The 26,302-nt window shown below is 33.1% G+C and overlaps 1 protein-coding gene across 1 annotated transcript; it reads right to left on the reverse strand.

Annotated features, from left to right (window-relative positions):
• Positions 1 to 4,990: 4,990 nt before the first annotated feature.
• On the reverse strand, positions 4,991 to 21,193 carry LOC126738758 (protein spaetzle-like). The gene is made up of 5 exons (XM_050444197.1): positions 20,823 to 21,193; positions 13,020 to 13,152; positions 9,249 to 9,448; positions 5,406 to 5,584; positions 4,991 to 5,350 (listed from the first exon to the last, which is right to left on the reverse strand). Exons 1-5 carry the CDS (start codon positions 20,871 to 20,873, stop codon positions 5,101 to 5,103), a joined length of 813 nt encoding a protein of 270 aa, XP_050300154.1. The 5' UTR covers positions 20,874 to 21,193; the 3' UTR covers positions 4,991 to 5,100.
• Between the last annotated feature and the right edge of the window lie 5,109 nt (positions 21,194 to 26,302).

Genomic DNA, 26,302 nt, shown 5'->3' on the forward strand with positions numbered 1-26,302 from the left:
AAGTCGTTATATCGTATTTGCATCACAGAAGTTGTATATAATCGTAATTATTATGATAGAAAAACATACTAAACAGGTTTAAGTTTCATGTTTATTATGGACAGAAGCACGCAAATTGCCGAAACCCAATATTTTGATGAAAAAACTCTGTAAATTTAGTGAGTATATTAAACATGATTTGACTACAACATCTTCTAGATTCAAATGTTTAAAGATCAAATAATCTACATCATTCTTTATATTTGGAGCCATACCGCAAAGCAACTTAAGACGCGAAGAATGTACTCTCACGTGAGATAATTCCTTGCTCACTATTAATAGAAAGTGATCGCTAACTAATTACAGTTAACTTCAGATTACTTGCATTTACATTAAATACAAATTTGTGCAAGATTTTATTTCTAAAAAGATAGCACCTTAACACGTTTAAATTAAGATCATTGTTCGAGGACCGTTGTGACGAACAATTCAAACCTAAATCAAATACGTTAGACAGATAAAATCAGTTTAAAAAAATTAGATTATCTGCTACAGTAATGTACTCAGAAGCAACAATGTTGTTCTGCAAAAACACCTTATGCGCATCACTAATGAATCCTTAAGTTTCTCCATTTAAGCTTAAAAAGTGGTAATAACTTTTGGTCACACTGTGTTTGTTTGTACAATTAAAATCATAAAAAGTTGGCCAATAAATGTAAGTCTTAACGAGTCAAAGATTTATTTTAGGAATGGTACTAAGAACTCCTTTATATACTATAAAACTCCTTTAACGCTTTTAAAATGTAATGTACTTGAAGAAATTGATAGAATAATCACTATATATTCATGTATCCAGGGACAAAAATTTAGTCTAAATTCACCGAATGTTCACATATAACTGAGATATCTATGGAATATTCCATGAGTATTGGCCGACAGCATCCTTGAACCAACTGACAGTTCTTTGACATTTTGTGGCGTATTGTCCAAGAGTTTTTAAGGTTTAAGGTTTCTTGCTTTAGAGATCAATATCCCAAAAACTATTGAAACTATTCCGGTGAAATAAAAATCATAATATTCAGAAAAGCATTCTTTAAAAATACTGTTTTAGGTGTGAACGGGTTCAAGATTTACTTTTGGAACTTTTTTGAGTAGGGAAGTCTGAAAATGCTCTTTCAGGTTCAAAGTTAGAAAGCTAAATAATTTCTTGAAGCATTTTCATGAAACATAAATCATGATATTTAGTGTTCTATTAAGTGGTGTTTAGGTTCCAAATCTATCCGGGTCATTATTGTGTTTGTTCAATAATGATTTTCAATATTCAAGGGTGTCTTGCACTTCAAGGCCTAAAATTTTAAAAAAATGCTTACTACTTTGCTATTGATGTTAGTTCTAGCATCAATACTAATATCTATACAGTGACCGCCTAAAGTTCCGCATAAATTCGATAAAAATTAGAGATATGATTTTTTGAGAAAACGCTCGTACCCGTCGATTTTTATTTTAAGTTGCGCAATATTTCACATAAATTTTTGTATACAGGGTGGAACAAAAAAAAAGATGTGACGTCATCGGTCATTTTTTTTAAATGGAATGCTATATTTTTTATTGCATTTATGAAATATAGGCGAAATTCCAAGCAAGTTTTGTATAACACACCTTATCTCAAAACTCAACTGTTTCAGAAATATTTACGTTTAAATAACAAGAAAACAAATTAGTACGTCTATTTACAAATTAAGGTAAAATCGAGGATAAAAATAATGTTATAAACACTGCCAATTGTTTCTATTTCCATAGTTGCACTTGTAAAAAAACTCCATTTTCGAATGCCACTGTCAGTTCGAAAATTAATAGTTTTTATCAGAATAAATTATGGCTAATTTAACGGAAACCCGACGAATTGAAATTTTGATGATGCTAGGGTACGGAGATCGAGTGCGCACGCAAAAAGAAGTAAGTGAACTGTTTAATGCCAAATACCCAAACCATCCTATTTCTCAGTCAACAGTTAGTAGAATAGGGCACAAATTCATAACTTCAGGTCATGTTAGGGATTTGCCAAGATCAGGTCGTCCAAAAATTTCTGAAGAAACAAAATTAAACGTTCTGCTCTCCGTTGAAGAAAATCCAAACAATGCAACATCACAAATTTCAGTTGATAATAATATAGCCGGAACGTTAGTAAGACGCATCTTAAAAGCAAATGAATACCACCCTTATAAAATTAGACTAATACACAAATTAAATGAGGACGATCCTGATCGAAGAAACCAATTCTGCGAGCAAATGATGAAGATTTGCAATAATAACCGTCAGTTTGTGTTACGAGTTTTGTTTTCGGACGAAGCAACTTTTTGTTTACGGTATCGTAAATCGGCAAAATTGTCGGTACTGGTCAGTGTCAAATCCACACTGGGCAACTGAGACTCATACACAGTAGTACCGTAAATCTATTAATGTTTGGGCTGGTATCGTGGAAAATAAAGTAATAGGGCCATACTTTTTCGAAGAAAACTTAACAGGACAACGCTATTTGAATTTTCTTCAAGAAGATCTTATCCCTGCCTTGGTTGCCCTATACTCAGACGAACAAGACCCTGCTGTCTCGACAGATAATTTGTGGTTTCAGCAAGTGGCGTGTGGCGGTACGCCGTACATTTCTTTCGAGATGTCCGTAATTATTTGGATCCAGTGTTCCCAGGAAGATGGATAGGATGAAGAGGGCCAATAGAGTGGCCGGCCAGGTCACCAGACCTAAATCCCTGTGACTATTTTCTATGGGGGTACCTGAAAAGTAAAATTTATATTGAGAAGCCAAACAACGTAGAAGATTTGAAAAATAGAATTAGATATGAAATTAGACATATCACCCGAAATAATTGTTAGTGTTTTACATGAGTTTGTAAACCGTCTTGCTTTCTGCCAAGAAGTAAATGAGGATCAGTTTGAACACTTGATACATTTAATAAGAAATTTCACAGTTTATAACATTTTATCCTCCATTTTATCTTAATTTGTAAATAGACGTACTTACTTGCTTTTTTGTTGGTTAAATGTAAATATTTCTGAAACAGTTGAGTTTTCAGATAAGGTGTGTTATACGAAACTTGCTTGGAATTTTGCCTATATTTCATAAATGCAATAAAAAATATAGCATTCTATTTAAAAAAATGACCGATGACGTCATATCTTTTTTTTGTTCCACCCTGTATACAAAAATTTATGTGAAATAATGCGCAACTTAAAATAAAAATCGACGGGTCCGAGCGTTTTCTCAAAAAATCATGTCTCTAGTTTTTATCGAATTTATGCGGAACTTTAGGCGGTCACTGTATATAACTGCTGTTAGAATTATTACAAAGTAACAGACAGCTTAGAAGTTTGAGGCAAACTATCGAACTGGGTGGACTGAATATAAACAGTCCTGTAGTATTTAATGTAAGCTCTATTTATAAATTGGTTACACGTAACTTTTCTTTTAGTAACTAGGAAATTGACCATGTTGAAGAGACATTTTAAGCATTTTGAATAAAGTTAGTGTAAGCACAGTTGTTTATCATAAATCCGATAATTTGGCATTCGGTACATTGCAGTTTGAAAATGTCGTTTGAAAAAAGAGGCAAATAGCTGTTTCTTGGCGTTTTGACCTTAAAATGACCTATTGATTTTTTACTGTAGAACAAGCTTTGAGAAACGCTAATAATAATTCAAGGTGCACCTAGGCTTCTTACATGCTTAATGCACCCCTTTTTGGCTTACAGTAAGTATTATAACTTTATTACTGTACTAGGATGGAAAGCTCGTGTACACACAAGTGTAAGGCCTCAGACTAGTAGCGTCCACTGTATTCATAGTAAGAGTTTCCGTTTAATACTATGACTACGTTCTAACAATTTTTCGTAAGATCAGCTAGTTTCTATCAATGTATGATTAAAAATACTAAATAATTTTTTTTCTTCTATTGAGAATAATATTGTTAAATAGCGAAAATAATTGAAGGAGCTACAAATGAAGGAAGCCTGTGATTAAGACAGGTATTCAATTATTTCTCCTTAATCTGGTCCTAAAACACCTGATGTACAGGGTGTTTGGCAGGCGATTATACAAAATCACAGTGAGCTGTGCTGTATTAATTTATGTACAAAAATATTAAGGTCAAGACACCTAGTCTTAGAGGTCTGATTTAAAAAACTCTAATTATTCTGTGCATAAAGATCAGGAACACAAAAATGTATAGCCAGGTCACAATAAGCAATCCATGCTGCCGAAATAGGCCTCTGCTGAAATTCTGCTACTATCTGCTTTTTTCTACACAAATAACAATCAAATTACAATCCCAGAAATTAAGCCTAATTGACAAAAATTAATTCTTTAATTAAAGGCTCAGCTCGGTTGGAGCAATTTGCAGAGGATCGGTGAATTTTAAATAAAACGGTCAGCAAGAGGAAGTTATTGCTAACAAGCCATCTTTTAAGTTTCCGTTAAACTAACCCAGATGTATTGCTATAACAGTTGGCGCTACTATGATGACATTAGTGTCATCAGCGGAATTCACTAACAGAGCTAGAAACTACCCTTACTACGAATATACAAATGATTGACGTTACACACAAAGATGAAGGATCCAGACACACCACCCCGCACCACAGCTATCCTCTGAATACTCTCGACATATCCGTATACTGAACATATCCGTATAAAAACTGTTTGGCTCAAGCGTCATTCAAGAGAAGGGCCTCTTGCTCCATAGCATCCAGGTTTACAAATCCAGAATAAAGCATTTAGGTAGTAAAATGCTTGTAAAAGTAGCGAAGTTTGATTTGATCATTAAGGAATTTATGCAGACTATCGATAACCCTAAAAAAATTGGGATTTTAAGAAAGACCAAGTAGCCGCATATTCATCAATTTTTTTAAAAGATTTTTAAAAATGACGACAAAAAACTAATTAATCTATAGTTCAAGAGAAGTTGAATCTTGCAGTAGGTAAATCAATAAATGTGATAATGTAAAATTACGAAATGTTTATTCATGATTTAACTGATAACACTAAATAAAAAAACTAATAAATAAAAATAAAAAAAATATATACAACCATATAAAACTAATGATTCACTATCTAAGATACAGTTGTCGCTTGTTCCTTTTTAGGTGCTTTTGTAGAAGCGCTTTTTCCTAACCTCGTTAAAAAGTCAAAATTTTGTTTATAGGCGCAACAGCATGCAGAGGGCATTTTAAAAGAGTCCTGCACTGGTTCGCCTTTGTTATCTATAGATAACAATCTTCGATACACGTATTTTTGTTTGCAAGTTAATGTATAGCCGGGATTTAACATTGGATTTCCTGGAATGTCGCATTCTCCTTCTGGACTGCGAAATAAAAAAATATATAATGTTAGGGATACCAATCATTATTTTAACTTACTTTTTACAAATTTCCACCTGGACTCCCTGCACGAATCCTTCCTCATCATCCCCTTGGTTTATAATAAATTTCCATTTATTATTTTTCGTTTCTCCCATTTTTGGAAAAATCGTTTGCTTAACTGATCTGCACACAAATTTTTCATCTTCATCTCCTAAACGGCTTGCAATTTCCGGTGCCTAAATAAAATTATATAAAAAACAAAAATCATGGTTAAGTGCTTCAAAATTTGTTCGCGCATTATTTTTGAGAAGGTTTTCACCAAACAATTAGAATATTCTTGAAGGAGTTTTAGAGAAAGAAATGGTGTTTCTATTGAAGTCCACAAAATGGTGCCGATAGCAAAATGTGTAACTGCCATTTAAAAAAATTGCAAAATTAAATTAAAAAGTACCAGATATCAAAAGTCATTATTGAGGTAGTACTCAATAGGGTACACGCTTTTACTTAAAGATACTATTTCTGGGTTTGAGTAAATCGGTTTTTATTATCTTAATATGAGACGGATCAAATACTTTAAATAACCGAATACAATCATGTCATGTCTATTTTGATAAATATGGTTACTGTCATTGGTGAAAAACAAATCTATATTACTTTTAATATACTTATGTATTGGAAAAAGTAAAAGATTGAGATTGTAAGAATCTTTAGATTAACAATTGCTTGGCATGTACATTCAAGTTGGAGAGCAAACGTATCTTTTGCATCTCAGCACTTTACAAGACATTTTATAGGAAAATATCCATGATACACTTGCATCAATGTTCTCAAGGAGATGTATGATTTTAAAGACCTAATCATCTATATAATTCTGGACAGCTTTCGACCAAGAACTAATACATGTTTTTTCTATGTGAGATGGGGCCCAATGTTACACAATGTAACTTGAGTACAATGTAACACAAATAATATTATACTTTTGAAATTCACTATTATACATATATTAGAAGAACTAGAGGTCCCAACGTTGATTCCTGCGTGCCTACTTGTAGAATGTGCAGCTGGCTTTTAGCAAACAAAACAAATTTGTGCATATCAAGGTCTAAAGTATAACTTTATGAAGGAAGGAATAGTAAGATATACCTAAACCATTTCCAATGTCCTTTTAGATTATCGAAAAGTTTAGATTGATAAATAACAGAGGGGAAAACTGATTGGCTGAGGCAGACACTAATTTGATAGGAATTCAAATTATGTTTTTTACAGTCCTGACAATTTGTGTATAACATACTTTTACTATTAAATAAACTCATTGGATCGATTCCCTAGCTAAGAAGGTTGCCGCTCTTAAACTACAAACGCTGGAGCCTTTCAAGATTCTGACTATGGCGAACATTAGAAAGCTAAAGAGCAATATGATAATATCCATGCAATTTATCTAAGAAGCTTCTAAAGTACCCAGACAAATTGAAGGTAACTCGCTTATTCTCTATGCATAGAAAGAAGGGAAGTACGACTGGTAAAGGTAACTGGAAGGTATCCTCACTGGTCATTGTTAATTAGATGGCCAAGTAGGATGCACAATACTATGCACATACTTTGCGCTTGTCCTATATGAGAAATACGAAGTACGAAGATCCAGATGGTAACCTAAAATTAAAAACGATTCTGTAATCTTAGCCGCACAATTTGATTTTTTTTAAGTATTATTCTTTGCTATATAATATATTCATATAAATATATATTTTGTATCTTAGTTTTTATTTTGCTTCATTTTCTTCTGCCTTTCTTTCTTATTTGCTTCCACCTTTTTGCCTTTCATACATCCCTGCATTTACATCTTTCCTTTTTTTACCTTTAAATACTTTGTTTTAATATGTCCGTAATTAAAAGTTTTGCGATTTAAATCTTTTTATATTTTATATGGCTAGTTGTTCTTATCGTCACTGAATTTACGTTTCCTTTTTTACACCTTTGCCTCGCTTATTCTATTTTTAGCGATTTAATGCGCTTTCCTTTTAGTGTTTTTACCTTCACCTGTTTTGACAATATACAGGTTGGAGAGTCGATCATTACGCGTAAAGAGGTACTTAAAGCAATGCGCACGCATGCATTTCATACGCTCTGCTACTCGCCTGCTACGTCATTGTTTTTCAGTATGACGTTAGTAAAGATCTGACCTTAATGAGGCTAACTGTATTGCTTGCAATGAAATTTCGCAAAATATTACGAGAAAGTCTATTTTGGGCATTTAAAGTATCATCAATAAAAAATGGCGTTGTAATCTGGGCGCCCAAAATACCAGATCAAACATTCAATTTTTGAGGATACTGAATATGGAATTGAAAACTTCTGTGGTTATTTATTTTTCTGAGATCAATATCAAAGAACAAGGATTGTGCTCCCCATGTAATGGAAAAAAAGATTAATCCGAAAATAGAATATTTCGTAAAAAATAGGTTCACAAAATTTTATTGGTCTTCGGGAAATATCTCCTGAGGTTTGAAATATTTGAAGCATATATACCCATCTTTTTCCAAATACTAGTAACACTTTTATGGTTCCTTTCTAACACTTCTACTTAATCATGTCGAATCCACTTCTCGGGCATCTTTTAGGCGTTTTTAGTCCTGGAACCTTTTGATAAAAGTTTCTAGTACTTGTTCTCGTAGTTTCCGATTTATGATAAAATTGAAGACAAAAGATTATCCTAAAATTCTAAATCATATTTAATATTATGTTTTTCCAAGGAATCGGTAATTGCAAATGTAATTGAAAACAAATCTCTGTAATTGCCTCCATAAGACCATTAATTAATATGAACATTTTTCAAAGCAGTCATAATAAATTGAGAAGAAATAATAACGCTTTAACATTCAACGGTGCATCGTGCAGAGACACGGCAGAAATTCATGTCATCATTATTATTGTTATTATGTAAAAAATAAAAACAGCAGCAGTACCTAATAATATCAGATCACCGGAGACGATTGATCATCGGCGAGAGGAAGCAAAGTTGCAATTATTTTAGACAATGCACAATATTCAATTCCCCAACCTGTATATCTCTGTCATCTTGCTTTAGTTTTCTTGCTCTCCTTTAATGGCCGCTATTAATGCTATTACGAATACGGCCGAAAAGGTTAGCTTTAATCTCGTATTGTAGTGCATAAAGGTCCTGGAGAAACTGGTGAGTACTTAATTTTTATATGCCTTCGGTAACCCTCGGTGAGGTACAACCCATTAGAATGTGCATAACAGCCTCTCTTTGCCTATCCATTCCCTTAAAATTCATACATTTAATATACAACTTCTTTTTCTACTTTTTTAAATTATATATGCACCATTCTCTAAATATTGGCAGTATTTAAATACATTTCAGCAGTCTTTCTTAACCCTTCTAAGATAAACTTCTTTCTCTTAAAAGGATTTTCTCACACTATTATCTGGCTGTTTTTCTAATAGCTAAGAGTAATAAGTAATAAAGTATCTGCTTTTGTTTTTTCGTTCCAATATTTATTAAATCCTTTAGTAGGATCTAGAATTAATATGTATAATCTTAAAGTTTAATATTGTGTACTAAATTAACAATAATACAGTTATCTATCACCTTTAGCTACAAAATATGTAGACTCTGTAAAAACTGTGGTTTTTCTAATTATTATTTTCTGGGTGAACCGTCGATTAAAATTATATTCAATTAGATTCTAACAGTATCCGATATGAGTGAACATTAATTTCTTCACAATAAATAATTAATTGAATTAAAAAAACATTTCCCAGCCGGAAAGTACCGCTATTTATTCCGGAAAACAACATATTGTAAAACGTAAATCCCCAACAAATAACAGGTTGTATACTTTATAATTAATTAATAATAATTATTAGTGTAGAACTTACCTCATCTTGACCAAACAACGATTTTAAAATTGTATTTCTCTGAAGCACCCTTTTGATGTGAGTGTAAGGGTAAGTCTCGACCTCCTCACAAAAAGGTAGCCCTTCTGAAGAACATTTGGGAAGGCCCAACCTTATTGGGACATCTATTCTGTCAGCTATGGAGTCTGGAAAGACTATTTCTTGCTCCTGGCCATAAAAATCTAAATAAACGGAGAAATATGTGCCATTAATAGTTGATAACAATATTTCTTATAACAAGTATAGTTTCCTCCATCAACAATCTATTTTGTGGTTATATTTATTTTTAAAGGTGCAGCTAGCGGATTCTTTCAGCGGAACGTTTGACAAATAACGCTAAGGTATTTTCTATCATTATACACTCAATACTTGCACCGTATTTAAAATTTACTCTTTAATAAAAACCAAAAATACTATTGGGCCTAATAGGGATTTTTGTGCGATGGGACAATACAATAAAAAATAGCGCTAATCAAGTCCTTTGATTATCGTATTTGTCAAGCTAAGGGATCAAAAAACCATGGTGTATAAAATCAAAATCTCGTAAAAAATCGAAAAAAAATATACGGAACTTCTTAATTAAAGAGTCAGCAATGACAGTGGAAATTACGCAATGCAGAATCAGCACTTCTATTTAATGTGAATTGGTGAGATTATATTATTATTGTTAAAAAAAATAATTATTAAAGCGAGCTCAAAACCCTTTCATATGTATAACCAGACAAAATAATTATATGGCGATAATTTGAATACAGATCTCCCTTTTTAAATATGGTAATTACAACAGCCTCTTCCGGCCTTATAGGATTAGTTACTAGCCTTATTTCCCATCTAGAGGGTCAGCAATTGTCTGCTGAGACAGGCAGAGCTCAGCTATGTATGCCATAGTCTGTCGTATGCTAGGTATTTTCATGCATCTCCTAAGAGGTCTTCTGTAAAGTAGACTTTCCAGCTACGCAATGCAGTACCAGAAGTACAGTAAGATACGAGTCAAGCGAGTCACCCTCATCATTACCAGTTTTAGCCCGTATCCCTAAGCCACATTTACTTCATAAAAAACTTACCTAGGTGGATCAAATTATTCACTTGAGAGTTATCTTTGACAAAGATCTTAACTTTAGCTTGCACTTGGATAATATTATATTATATTAATAATATTATATGGATAATATTATAAAGAAGTTCAAGTCTAATAACTGATACGAGAGCCTTACAATGCCTTAGTAAAATGCTTTCTTGAATATTGTAGAGTGCAGAGAAAATTTACCAAGTGTCTGCTTCTCAAACATTCTTTCCTAGTCCAAGATATTGCATATGAGACAAGACTATTACTATGTGGAATGCAGTTAAGTTTGAATTCCTACGCTATTTTGATTTACAAACTACCTCGTTAGCAACCTCCGATTTAGAATACCGACGATGAGAACTAGGCTATTTCAACCAGAGAGTCGTCGGACAAATTATGGTCAAACTGCATTTGTTCAAAGAACTATGACATTATATATAGAGCACTTCACTAACCTCGACAGATTCTACATTGGACTGAACAGTCTTAAAAGACAATTGCTTTAAATCAATGTGTGCCAAGTTTGCTCACGATGTGTTTGTGAATTGTACAACCACTGTGCTCATATACATTGATTATTTGTAGCTAATGATTGATTATTTTCTTCTTTTTTTTGTGCCTTTTCGTCTAACTGTAGTGTACATGTACATTTTAAATGAATAGGTAAATAATAGCACACCGGCATGCCTCAAAACCTGAACCACTTCTAATATGCTGCAAATCATTCTCCAGCCTTGTATGGATAAGACATATGGCTTACAGACATATCTTCCCAGTTCACTCCATAAACTTAAATACTAGTTTGATCTCACTTTATCTAGATAACGCAGATGGTGTCTGTAATTTATTATCCCCTGTTCACATTTTAACACAACTTACCAAATAGTAGTATGTTCTATAATACAACTCAGCGAGTAAACTCTCTTGGCTTTAGGAAACCTTCTGCAAAAAACTGCATCAGTCTTATTATACAAAATTTATTCTAAACCCATCTATGTATTATCTGGCCCTCTTGTTTACTGCTGCAGGCTTCCTTTACTGAGTAAAGCCTTCCTCCCACTTATTGCTTTCAGCTTTACTCTTTATTAACGCAGGATCATATAACCACTTTTTATTAGAAGAAGGGGATATTCCTACGAGTAGATTTCGGTATTATCTGGCATAGCCCGATTATGACCCCGAACTGTAAAGCAAGGTCCAGAGGTGGAAGTCTGAACAGGGTCTGAAAATATCTTTGGAGATCTTGTGCTAATCGCTAAATAAATATGAGTCGCTGAATTCTATCCAGTTGCATTTAATGAATCTAGTAAATTTAATGAAGGATTTTAAGAGACATACTCAGGTATAACCGAAGGTCATCCTGCAGGCCCATAGTACACAGGCGTTTTCTTAATCCTAATACCTGTATGGTCATGCTAAGAACATCTTTACGAGAAACTTATTACGAGTTATCGATCGATTAACGATAGAATGGATGAAATACTGAGTGGCAACGTCGGTCTGTTACGTCTTTATCTTATAGCCCTGTATGTGGCAGCGTGTTTTCTCGAGCAGAATATTACCAGATCAGTATGGGTCTATGCTTGACGTGAGGTTGAGAGATAGGGTTAGAAATGAAGAAATAGGCAGAAGAACTGGAGTCGACCACTTCCGCGTCATCCTTCATCTAGTCAACACGTGGTTCCTACCTCTTGCCGTAAGTTACAACGTGCATTTCAGAATTAAACTTTGTGAAAGTTTCTATCCCACTTCCGCGTTATCCCTTATCCCATCAACATGTGGTTGTTCGTCCTTCCTATCCTTTAAATCCCTTTCTCAGCTACCCCTTGCCGATGGTAGCTGATCCTATTCACGCCGGTAACCAGGCCGGATGAATGCCGGATGCATCGTGAGGGAGGCGACATCGTCCATTGAAAAGTTTCGATTGTGATTGATAATTTAATATAGTAAAAGTGTCGATTCGGGGAACAAGATCGGACAAACGAAGTAGAGGAAAACCACCAACTTGATGGACGGACGACCTCAAAAGAATTAATAATAACTGGATTGCAACTGCACAAAATAAAAGGATATGGAGACTTATGGAGGTGGCCTATGTTCAACAATGGACGCGTTTGGCTGGATGATGATGGGCTTACGTTTTAGACAGGGTTCTGAGTTATGGTCTTAAGTAATTAGCAGATTACTGAGGAAGAACATCAACATCAACTCAAATGCTCTACTTCTACGATAGCCGGAAATGCAAAACTTAGTTATTATTATACTTAAAATTGGCCTTTAAATCTCAGAGCGCCCTCCTCTTTTTCATAAAATAATGGGTTTGTAGATTTGCCAATCTGATGGCCACATTGTTGCGCCTGCTTTTCATTTCTTTTCAATATCGGTCAATCAGCTTCTCCATTGTCTTTAGTGAAGCCGCTTCTTTTATGTTTTGAAAGAAATACTATTTGTACCTTTCGACATAGCTTATAATCATAACACAAAATGAGGTATGGCAATTGAGAATCCTTTCTAGGACGTCTTTCTACTCATATATGAAAAAGTACTTATTAACCTTAATATAGCCCTTTAATCTGCACTCGTTTTTATAGAGATCTTCTTACCTTGTCATATGTGAAATTAAGCGTTGTTCAGATATGCCCGAGGTAAAGAAAATTAAACAAAACTTATTAACTAATGATGCTTACCTACGTTAGGTGGATGTGTCAGGATCCTCGGCTTGGTCTTATTACTATATTCTTCTGAAACCAGTAGTTTAACTATAGTATTGTTCCCTTTTGATTTTGCCTCAGGACGTGCAGAAGATACGCTTACTTTGTCCTGTCAATAGTGTTAAATATTTAAAAATGTTTGAGCATTATTATTAAAAAGTAATTAATAAAATAATTCTAGTTCACTAAACAAAAGAAGAAAGTGCAGAAAAGTGGTTTTATTATGTAGTAAAGGCGACCAACACAACAGTGATAGAGTATTTAAAATAAAAATCGAATTTATAATTGTATAGTATTTTAGTTAATTCGCATCCTGTTCTGCCCTTTTGTCAGTGGAATATTAACTTTTAGGCACAGAAATAATTTAATGTAATGTATACACCCACATCTCTTAATAACAAAGCGATGGTTCATTCAATCAAATTGTAGGTATGATAAAGTATATTAATCCAAATTTTTATATTTGCTTGTTAATTTTATATGACTAGGATAAATTAATTGTTTGATATTATATGTTTTAATGACATAAAGTGACAGAGCCTTCATCAGATTATTATTAATAAAAGAAATGCTTATTAATTAACAATAATTATCAATTTATAATATTTATCACTTCTCGGATGTGATTTACAAAAAAAAAATTTATTATGTTCATATAGTAATTTCTTGACTAATTCCTAAACCATTTCGAAAGTAGTTTATATAAGCTCATTAAGAATCCATCAAAAACACATTTATATCAGATTTGTCTAAAAGGTTTTAAATAAACCATTATTACTGGATAATGTTATTTGTAGACTATTATTTCACATATACGGAGTAATAGTAAAAGAGTAGATTGGTGAATTATTTTCAATACCAGTTTACCAACATTTCTTAAGAAGTTGTTACATGTTTTAATAATATCAATAATAAAATTTAAAAAAAAATATTTCTAATAAAAAAATATATTAGCAAAATTAAAAATTAATTTTGGAAAAGCTTATTAATGAATTATTGACCTTATTATTTTTGACTTATTATTTGTGTGTATACAATTTTTTAGTTTCTCGTAGATACTTTGCTTTCTGCCTAGTAAAGGGTAGAGGCATTGCAACCATCTATTATTTCTTTATACTAGTAAAGTAATTAAGTTTGTTGTCTATATATGACTATTTTAATTGATAATATTCTTGAATGTTCATGCTTCTAATACATTTTTTTACGGAAATACACTGGCACAAAAGGGCAAATCTTGTGTTAATGGTGTGCTACGAAGGTGTCTGTGGATATTTTTCTTAAAGTTTTGCAAATTATGAAGTTCGAGAAAGACGTGCTTTGGTAGTTGATTTCACAGACTTGCACCGTTTATTGAACAATAGTTTTACTTAATTTTCAACCAACGCCCGCATTTCTCCGTAAAAAAGAGTCCTCATATAGCGACGTTCTAGGCGTCTGCAAGTGCCCTCGATATTTATGAGTCTCTGTCATCTACCTATCAAGTAAATCTTGTACGTATAGCTCTAGAGTCTAGGGTCATAACTGTCTAAGCTTCTAGTTTGCCCTGGATATCCTATAAGGCTCGTTAATGTCAACGACTGATACCTGTACACTTATGAATAGAAAGTGGCCTGGCGCAGAACTAATACTATAAAATGAGAGTTCTTGATGTTAGTTTACCATATCAATCAAGTCTACTTATGAATTCTTTACAGGAAGTTTCACGAGGCACAAAATCTAGAGAATCTGACATATATCTTACTTTTGCGCTCATTACGGCTTTCTAGAGGTGCACGTTCACAGATATTTACCTTAAGAATCCCCATTATTGACATTACTGTTTAATGTACACTGATAACATCGCAATTAAGTTATTAGATCTGCTTCTGGATTAACCACTATGTTATAAGAAAAAAAAGAAAATATTTCTTTTTTTTTTGAACGTCAAATCTTAGACCTAATAAACTCAGCACTGAATAAGGTAAAGTATTGAGTAATTAAATGTTAATTTCAAATTTTAGTTGGGTAGTTTTAATTAATTTTCGCTTTTAATAAGCTAAGCATTTACTTAAGTTTTAAGTTACAGTTTAATAGTTTTTTTTTGTTAAATAACAAGTGATGTTTTGGAATAAGATTCTATGGGGCTTTTAATTTTAGGCATCGGAGCAATGTTGGCTTCTTCCACTTTTCCGGAAAATAGTTTTCCTCTAGACGGCGACGTTTCGTTACTATATTGTAACTTCATCAAGCTATGTGGGAGTAACATTGCAAAAAAATCAATCTATGTTAATATAATATAAAGTTTTACAATAACGCATAGTAATACAATTAAAATAAAATCACTATTGTACCAGCCGTATAAAGTATGTCTATGTCTAGACACTAATCTTATTTAGTTCGGAAAAATAAAAATAAACAATACCGTTCAATTTTAAATAATACACAACCAAGACAAAGAATAAGATTTAAAATTGTTGTAGTTGTTTTGTGACTACATTAGGCAATAAAAAAATAATTATATATTTTTTTAATAATAATAATAATAATAATAATAATAAGAAGAAGAAGAAGAAGAAAGAGGTTTTAGACACTCTCAAACAAAAACTAAGCGTTGCTGCACAACGACTTCAAAGATATAAAGAATCTAACCTTAGGAAAACATCCAATAGGCTGTTTCAGAACAACGAGAAACAGTTTTATCGGAGGCTTAGAAATGTCATCAATAAACAGCAGTAAACCACCATCTAAACGACAAGTCAGGGAGTTTTGGGAGTCAATCTGGACCGTACCTACAACTTATAATGTCGAAGCACTCTGGATACAAAAAGAGATTGACAGAATGGAAGAACTAAGACCAATGGACGAGCCGATAATATCTTCTGAGCTGTTGAGGCAGATAGTGGAGAATTCCTTCAACTAGAAAGCAGCTGGTAACGACCGAATTCATAACTTTCGGTACAAACGGTTTAAATGCACTCATACACATTTAGCTCGTCATTTTAACAGATTTTTGCAGGAACCAACCACAATACCAACTTACATTGCGCAAGGACTAACATATTTGCTGCCAAAAGATAACGATACCGAAAATTCTGCAAAATATTTGCCTATCCCCTGCCTGCCTACAATATATAAACTGCTTACAGCATGCATTGCAAAATTAATTTATAAGCACTGCGAAGACCACGGAATTATCACTCTAGAACAAAAGGGCTGCATTAAGAAGTCTCAAGGATGTAAAGAACAGTTACTTATAGCCACTGTAATTATGGAACAACTAATACAGAAGCAGAGAAACTTATAGATTACCGTAAAGCTTTCAATACCGTTCCACACACTTGGCTGCTTAAGGTCCTTGAGATTTATAAAGTCGCTCCACCGCTTATCAATTTATTAAAACATATGATGGATATCTGGACCACACAGTTGAATCTTAACTGCAGAAATGAAACTTTAGCGATTGAGCCTATTAAAATACAACAAGGCCTTTTCCAGGGAGATTCTTTGAGTCCCCTCTGGTTTTGTCTGGCTCTGAATCCCCTCTCCCATATGCTTAATCAAAGTCAACATGGATTTACCGTTAAAGATAACAGGGAAAACCTATATAATATTACACATCTAATGTACATGGATGATATCAAAGTCTATGTTGGGACATCAACGCATGTCAACTCATTGCTGCGAACAATTGAAATATTTTACCACGACATTAAAATTATCAAAACTTAAACAGTTATCAAAGGTAAACACAACACCAACAATTTTGAATTACAAGATGGTAGTCTCATTCGAGCTATGGAAGAAGGGGAAACTTATAAGTCAGCCCATACAGAGCACAAGAAAATGAAGCAGAACCTCCAAAAGGAATATATCAATCGTATTAAGCAAAAATTTTAAAAACTAAACTGAATGGTAAGAACATGATTAAAGCGGTCCATACCTACGCTATCCCTGTCTTAACGTATTATTTTGAAATCATTAGGTGGACAAAGACTCATATAGAGGAAATTGAGAGGAAGGCCAGAACAACCCTCATGACGTTTCGAGCACACCACCCTCAATCAGCCATCGAAAGACTTACGCTTCCCAGATCCAAGGGTGGCAGAGGACTAACTGATGTTTCTTTTCTCTTCAAAAAATAAGTAGCAGATCTTCAGAAATACTTCCTCACTATGAGGGAAACCTCTTCTCTTCATAGAGCAGTGGTGCTAGCGGATAACGCAAACACACTCTTGAATCTCCGTGCAGGTATGACAGAACACATTACTGTAACAAGATCAGAGCACACAGCCATTAAAGTTAACACATGGAAGCACAAGGCAATACACGGAAAGCATCCTCACGAACTTAATGCCGAACATGTCGATTATGAAACGTCGAACTACTGATTGACTCATGGAGATCTATTTCCTGAAACTGAAGGCTTTATGATGCCTATATAAGACCAATTGATTGCTACAAGAAATTATCTTAAGTACATTACTAAAGATGAGAAAGTAATCGACGATCAATGTAGAAAATGCCTGCCCGTACCGAAGACAATTCAACATATAACATCAGGATGCACATCTCTATCAGCTGCCAAATATCTGCACCGACATAACTGTGTGGCAAAAATTATTCAAGAACTTTTTTTCGATAGATCAATCTATTTCTACATGAATTGTCTCTCTGTTCTCTAAAACCTCTTCATTGTGAGCTTTTTTGAAAATATTTAGACTCTTTTTTTATACTTTCTCTGATGTGTCTTGGCAGAATATTAAAAAGTCTGGGTCCGCTATATCTAAAATGCTTCTGTCCTATAGCTTTATTTGCTCGATCTGTCTTGATTCAGTTATGTCTAGCTCTTGTATCATATACATAGTCGATTATAGTATGTATTTTATTTTTGAAAGCCTAGAAAAACATTATTTTAGCATAAAGTAGACGTGAATCACCAATATATTATTCTCTATGTAATAGGGAAGTAGAATATTGAAATGGTTTACCAAAAATTATTTTTAGAGTTCTCTTTTGAATAATTTTCAATTTATGCTGCACTGTTTTAGAACAACTACCCCAGCCGATATTTTCATAATTAATAAGAGCAACTGCACAAGAACAACTTTAAATGTATGTACTTAAAATTTGAACGTTACTTAGTACTTCTTTAAGTTTTCTAAATTTAAATGTTAACCCTCTTATATTTTGTACCAAAAGTTCCACCTTAAGTGGTTATCTATAGATAGTCCTAGATAGTTGAAATGGTCTGTAGAAAATATATTTATATTTTTGTCATTATATAATATTGTTATTATACTATAGCTCGGCAAATGTTAAGTATTGGATGAAAAGGATATATATTTAGTTTTACCATAGTTCCCTGTCAGTAAATTACTGGTAAACCAGCCAAATATATTTTTAAGATCTCTCTGTACTTTTGATTTCAGAGCGTCCCAAGAATTCGCTTTATAGAGAACAACGGTATAATCAGCAAAGGCAATGATTGATCCCTCTAAGGCTAATTTTAACAGATCATTGTATCAATACACAGCTAACTAACACACAGTATTTCATGATAAGTTTTTAAAATGCAGTCCACTTAATATCAATACTGACAAGTTTTTTTTGTAATGTTACACGCTTGATAAACTTTCAATATAGTAAGGAAACGTCAATGAATGAGGAGTAGTATTTTATTGAATTCTCCCATAATCCATCATTTACAAACTAGTTGCCTAATCAAGGGAGATGAAATGAGTCCAACAAAAATTTTATACAATCGTTATTAGGCCTGTTACGTAAGCTGTACGTAATAATTTATACAAATATTTTCTCACTCCAGTTTTCTGTATTACTACGAATGCGAGATTTATAGCTTTAAAAGCTTTTTCTCTAGTAATCACAGTAATATTTCGATCTTCTTCTAATGCTCTTCATTAATGGATGTTTGCAATAATTTTTGACTACTTTGCCCTACTTTGTTTGGCCTACTACTACTTTTGGTGGTGTGAACTAATTTTCCCGTGATTCCTATTCCTATCCAGTGTTTGATAATGTGGAGCCACAACATTCTCTTTCTGCCTAAAACTTTTTCTACCCTCTATTTTTCCTTCTATTAATAGTTGGAGCAAATGGTACCTTTCGTTGCGTAATACATATCCCAAGTATACGGTTTTCCTGCATTTATCGTAGCTGCATTTCTCCATTTTTTCCTGCATATAGTTCTTCTTGCTGTCAATGGGACTTTTAAGTTCTTCGATAGATCCATATTTCAAGTGCTTCAAGCTTATTCATTGTGCTAATCTAGAAAGTCCAGCCCTCCATACCATACAATATTACGGACTATACGTAACAATTTGAGAATCCTATTCTAACATAGAGGACAAAGCCAGAGTTCGAAAATGTTTTTGAATCTCATGAATGAGCTCCTCACTTTTTCTATTCGATATTTGATTTCTACGTATGAAGATCAGTCTTCACATAACCAAGTCTACTATGTGTCATCACTATCATATGAAAGTTTCGCATTCTGGAACACATCTAGTTTGCAGATGATTACTAGGAACTGTCTTTTTTTATGTTGATGTTATTTCTCATAAGACGACTATGCATTCTATTTATGTCCAAGTGATATACTATCCAGTGATATCTATGTGATCTATATCCATTGCTTAATTCGTGTCCTTCGAGAGGCTCTTGGAAGATTTATTCAGATATTTTCAGAGTAAATGTTAAACAAAAGTGGGGGAGACAACACATTCCTGTCTAACACCTTTAAGGATTTTTCTTATAATGTTTTTGTAATTTTGTTGTCAAATCTAACTGCAAATGATTGATTCCAGTCGCCTCTGCATTTGAATGCGTTTATAATGTTGTACTAATATTCGTATACTCTTCTGGGTCTGGATCCTGGATACCTGGATCTCCTTCCGATTCTCACTGGCTTCAAACCCATTACTAAGCTTTTGCATGAACCTGATGTTAGGGATTAACTTTTATTATTAACCGTTTTTTAATGGTGCATGTACATCTTAAATGTTAAGTATCGGCTCTGTAAAGAAATTAAACTTAGAGTCAATTTTTGACATGATATACTCGTATATAGATACTATTGTATGGTATGAGCTCTAGATTAGACTCATATGTTTCTATAAGTAAAATTAAAGCTTTGGAACATATGCATTTTGAAATTAATTTCACAAAAAATTAACGTAAGATCTGACATAAAAATAACTTCTGTAATTTCAAACAAGGAAAGTTCTATATTTAGATTAAAAATATTTATCGCACAGTCTAGTAACTTACGAGCATCAATCAAACCATTGATTAGTTAAAAATATAAGATTTTGATGAATGATTTATCTCTTGATTGAAACAATAAGCTAATAGTAATGGGATAACCAATAAAGTATATTTTTAGTTAAAATTTTAGTTAAAGGTAGCCAGAAGACGAAAATGCATTCTCTAGATGAAATATTTAAAAAATTCATATCTTTCAAAATTCTAAACAAGGACGAACAAAACTAAAATATAACATTTTTACGTTTAAGGAAATTTTATATTAAAATAATTTAACATCAAATGTTATACAAATATAATAAAATGGTACCTGCAGTAAAAACAATGCATATAGTGATTGGAAAAAAATTAAGTATAAAAAAAATACAAAATGATATAGGATGATTCTTTACTATCAAATTTTACCTTGATGAATAGATAAATCACGCTTATTGTTTATATTTAATGTTTTGAATAATTCTCACCGAATAAGCACTGTGAATACTAAATATTGGTTAAAGAAGAAATCCTAAAACTTACCAGCAATAAAAACAAAACAACAAAATTCACCCACTGGTAACCTGTTACCATTTTTCCACGGCGTCACCCACGCATTAATCTATTAACATTGTTTTTCATTTCCTATTACCGTAATCTTTTCACTCGGTTGTTACCATGGACACTTTCTTTCTACACATATTTACCTAATTCAAGATCTTTCAAGGAAACTTATGTATACACAGTTAAAAAAGAAACGATTATGTTGTATTTTTAGCTGTACATTTGACCTTTGGTTACGTTAATATTATAAAATAACCAGGGGGATCACGGGTACAACTAGTTGTCGCGCTTTGAATTTATGTACGCTCTCTCTTCGGTCTACGCTGGTCAACTGAATTCGGAATTGTGAATGTTGATTTCCCTATAAAATTGCTTTTATATAAGTGTTACTTTTATTATTATTTGGATTAAATTATACGGCAAGTAGAAGCGGTTAAAGAGTTTGTTGACATGATAATGCTGCGGTTTTCAAGGGTGCAGTAGCAGCGGAGCATCAACGATATGAATTTGTAATGCCTTTGGTTTTAAATGGAAAGGAGCCACTTACATTAATGTGTTGCTTAAAAATATAAAAAATTTATAGGGTGTTATTTGCGTTATGTTAAATATTGGGATAAATTTAAATTTAAGGTTGGTCCTCCGGGAACTACATCGATGGATATCTCTGAATAAGCAAATATTGAAAGTTTAGCAAAGTCGCAACAAAAATATTTGTACAGTCTTGACATTTCCGGTTGATGCTTAAGTAGATAGATGTCAATTTCTTTATGCTTTATAAAAATCTTGACCAACTTGATATACAATATTCTATTATACTCAGTTCTAAGTCTTAGTCAGGCTTAAGTTCTATTATAGATATATTAGCAAGTTTTCTTCACTAAATAAGAGTTTGAACGGTAAATCACAAAAAGAAAGTCCAATTATTACTGTTGAAAATCAGTCCTTTGTCTTTTAATAGGAAACAGCAAAATCAACCTGGAGGAGATTATAGTAAGTGTAATAATTGTATTGATGATTGAACTCACCGAGTCTTTAAAAGGAATTGCTAAAATATTATTACTATTTCTACTATTTAAAAGATGACAAAGGAAACGAGGTTGTTATTTTAGACAAAATAGATATTATTTTAATAAAAAAATGATGATCCTATTAAAAATAATCTATATAAAAAGATTTTTAAGAATTCTTTATCAAAAATGGTCTCACAGGATTAATAAGACTGTATTAAATGATTTCAAAAATTTTAAAATTATCTTGTTTATCAAAAATCCATAAATCTGATAAGATGAGATAAATTATCTTTACTATAGGATCTCCAACCAGGAACTTTGGAATACCTAATTGAACTTTTGGAAAGTAATTGTTTCTATAATATCTGAGAAATAATTAAATTTAACAAAACTTGCATGTTACAAAGCCCCTTTCCCTTGCTAGCTGGGCTCTTCATGAACCGTTTTGAGTGAAATCCAAAAAATACATTCCGATACTTTCCACGAGTTTGGTTGAGATATGTTGATGATGTGTTTGCTGCATTCGACGAAAGCAAATGCACTACTGATAATTTTGTAGAATAACTCAATAACTGCTTTCCACCCGTCAAATTTACCTACGAACAAGAAAGAAGTATACAACTTCCATACTTCACTACTCTTGTCATCAAAAACAATAATCGGTTAAGATATGATATTCATAGAAAAGAAACAAAAACTTTTATTGTTATACATAACTAGTTATTGTAACTATTGTTTTCAACATAGAACTTCATGGCACATCATTCGCTCTCATTTCCTCTAAGTAGTAACCGATCTAATAAAGAAAGAACCAATTGCTAGGGCCAATGGTTATAACGATAGGAATATTGATAAGCTGAATGGAAAACCTAAATTTAAAAACTTTATTACATTTCAAAAATATGAAAATAAGTAAACTTTTGTTGCAATACCATAGGATCCCATCTTGACAAAAGGCTTTTTTTGAGTTTTAAGGACTTGGGTCTAAAAATGGTCTATCAAAATTAAGCCGAGTTAAAAAAATCCCTTAGGAAACCCTAAAGATAAAATGAAGACCAATGAAATCTCCGGGTCGATATATATGACCTTAATTATAATACATCAAGAGCAAACAAGAAAATCAATTAATTTCAAATTTAAGGAACATGTCTCTCAAGCGAAATATAAAAGAGTTGAAAAGTCAAGTTTGGCTAAACATGTTTTAAATACTGGCCAGTTTGTAAAAATAGACAGCTGAAAATTACTTAAACCAGTTATCAACAATCAAAAACTAGATGAATTCGAAAATTAAGCATGATTTAGAAATCCAAAAACCAATTTTAATAGGGATGAAGATCCAATCCCTTATAGTCAATTGTATAGTTCAGTTAGTGTTTAAACTTTGTCCAACCATGGTTAAATGAATTTTTTGCTGTGTTAGATATCTTCTTCCGAAGATACTAACATTATTAAAGAAAGACGTGTCGAGATTGAAATAAGGAATTTTCTTTAGTGGTAAAACTGTTTTGTGATTTCAGATTTCAATTTTTATCAAAAGGTTTTTATCTGGATTAACTAGTGTGACATCCACTGCTGCAGATAACTACTACTACTAGTGTGAGAGGAACGAACAACCAATTTGTGAGATGAGCTCTTGTGCCCTCTTAGTGATACATTCATTTTCGCGGTATAAGAGTTTCAGAGAAAAAAATAACTGTATGTTAATTAGAAACAGGTAGTCGGACCGACATTGTCTTTGTTTTCGTTTTGCTCCGACCGTTATCAAGTGTAAACTAAAGCAATTTCCTATTTTGCAGGCTTATATGTATATGATTGATGGGATCAATGAGGCGTGAATTCTGATGATGCGTGATAGAGCGTCTGCTAGAAGAGGTCTCCATATGTTGGGACCATCTACACTGGGTTGACTGAAGACGCCCTGGTTTTGCGTTATGTAGGCAGCTTCCAGAAATTTCCTTTTTCGCCAGTGTGATTCCTTCTTTAGGATTTTTGTTTCACACCAGTGAATATTATGGCCGTTTGTCCAAGCATGTTCAGCAATGCCTGATCTGGCTACTTCTCCAGTGGTCGTCGATTTGCGATGTTCCTTGGTCCTAACTGCCAAAGATCTTGGTTTCGCCAACATATGAGTCCCCACACTCACAAGGGATCTGGTAGATGCAGTTGTTGGTGTCTGCTGTAAATTGTGGCTTTATTTTGGAAACAGAACTTCTTATTGTATTGCCAGATCTAAAGGCGGTTTTTAGATTAAACTTCTTAGCGATTCGTCGGATTTTCTCAGTTGACCTGATCATTCCAACATTAGTCGAACTAGCGTGATTAGAATCAAAGTGTAGGTATTGACCAGTATGTGTGGGTTTTCGATACACAGACGATCTTATAATGCCATTTATATTCCTGACAAGAACATCTAAGAATGGCAGCGTCGAATTTTTCTCAGATAGAGATACTTACCAACCGAAACGTCGTGTTGTACGAAAACAAAGACAATGTCAGTCCGACTACCTGTTTCTACATTACCATTGTCTACCACTTTCAAAAACAAATTGGACAACCGGTACGGACCCGGAACCAGCAACCTATTCAGAGGCCTTGAAAAAGCAAGAATTAAGATGACCAAAGAAGAAGAACACATCAATTTTCTACGCGAAGCAAGGGATCTAAGATTAAAGAGGACTCTGCCAAGCAGAATGTCAGAAACGAATTATCAAGCATGGTAATAGGGACTACTGCGATCACAACTGAGCTATTATCGCTGGAAGAAATTACAGTTAGTCGACAAGTCGACTGTATGGAGCGTTTCCACAAAATCAAGGAAATAACTTTAGATAAAGATTACGAGCGAATTTTTCGTAAAATTGGCCATATATGTCAGATGAAACAAATTGAGGATCAAACACCAGACAAGGTTGAAAAATCTAAAAACAATATCTCCATCCCTACAAGAGACAGAAGACCACAAATCAGGAAAAACCATCATAAATATATCGAACAGAACTCTTACTGTCCCGGAAGAAAAAGTATTGAGCCGAGAATTAAACTTTGCAGTATCCACCAAACCCCAGCTTCTGGATGTAATTTCTTCAATCCAGTCCGTTTCTACGTTACCATTGTCTACCACTTTTAAAAACGTATGTTAATTGTATACTATATTTAAAAAAATTGTGCTGTTTAGCCCCTTGCAAACTGATCTTAACGCAACACAGAGAACCCAATTTTTTTGATAAAGCCTTAATGTTTAAGTTCGATTTTAGAGATGTGTATACAATAAGCTACAAACATTTCACAAAGTCAACGACGGCAATCTTCGAGCTACAGTACAAAAGTTTGTGACGTGCATGTATTTAAAAAAAAAAGTGGTTTTTAAAGCATAGAAGATTTTCATCACGCCATGAGTTGCTAATTAAGTTATTAGATATCGTTTTAGAAAGAGCAGTGTAATGAAGTGAGTTCACGAGGTGATAAATGAAGGTTTACCGCTAGCTATAGCCAACTAACAATGTCGTTGATAGATAGCAAAAAGACAATAGGGCCCATTTTCAAATACTGAGTAGCCCCAAGAGTACTACTGTAATCTGTTAATTAATATATGATTCATACAATCGAAAGCTTTTGAGAAATCACAGAAAATGTGATGTTCATGTGGAGTACTGTTTGTTCAAAAATAATCTAACTTTTTTATGCCAGTAGGCAGTATAAAATGGGAAAATAAATAAAACATAAACAAAACCAAATTTACAATACAACCTTAAAATAAATGTATATTATTAAGAGTAAAATTTTGTAATTGTTTGCTACTTCAAGGCTTACTCTAAAATGGTCGAGAAATTGTATTCTATTAAACTGAAACACAGTTTCATCTAAATAGTTTTGATTTTTGAACCTTATCCATTCTTGAAGTAAATATTCTAAGTATGTGTCTGTATCTGAAAATTCTAATAATTCAGATTCTTCCGACGATTCAAAATCAATTCCAACAATTTAAAATATAATTTAAAAATTAAATCAGGGATTATACATAACGACAAAACACAAACAATAATTTAGAGGTTATGTTCATATTCAGAAGATTGGCGTTGACTGGCTACACGAATTCTCTGACACTTTACTTGAAATTAATCCGAAAACAAGTTTATCAAATGACGATCAGAAATTTGTATAAGAACATAAAACTTTTGATTTAAAACCGATCAGAACTTTCTGTGCGAACGCATTTTACTCTATTGCGCATGTTTATTTGTCGAAAACTTGTTTCTTATTAAAAGACAAACAGAAAATCATTAATTTCACCTTAATTGCAACAGCTATTAATACAGTATTAATCTGCTTGGATCAGCAGATCTGTCATTATGGCTATTAAAGCCGGTAGGCCCCGAACCTATAATCGGTATATCCAAATGTACAGCTGCTGAATTAATGAAGGGTCTGCTGTATAAGTAGACCCTTAAA

The sequence above is a fragment of the Anthonomus grandis genome, chromosome 7 (genome assembly GCF_022605725.1).
Source record: "Anthonomus grandis grandis chromosome 7, icAntGran1.3, whole genome shotgun sequence".
NCBI classification, from domain to species: Eukaryota; Metazoa; Arthropoda; class Insecta; order Coleoptera; family Curculionidae; genus Anthonomus; species Anthonomus grandis.

What these genes read in the sequence shown, in the direction of transcription:
- LOC126738758 (XM_050444197.1), bottom strand. Translation starts at nt 20,873, where the DNA reads ATGGTAACAGGTTACCAGTGGGTGAATTTTGTTGTTTTGTTTTTATTG. An exon ending in CGTTGTTTGGTCAAGATGAG is followed by an intron (nt 5,585 to 9,248) that starts GTAAGTTCTACA and finishes AATTTTATTTAG; the next exon opens with GCACCGGAAATTGCAAGCCG. An exon ending in CAGGTGGAAATTTGTAAAAA is followed by an intron (nt 5,351 to 5,405) that starts GTAAGTTAAAAT and finishes TTTATTTCGCAG; the next exon opens with TCCAGAAGGAGAATGCGACA.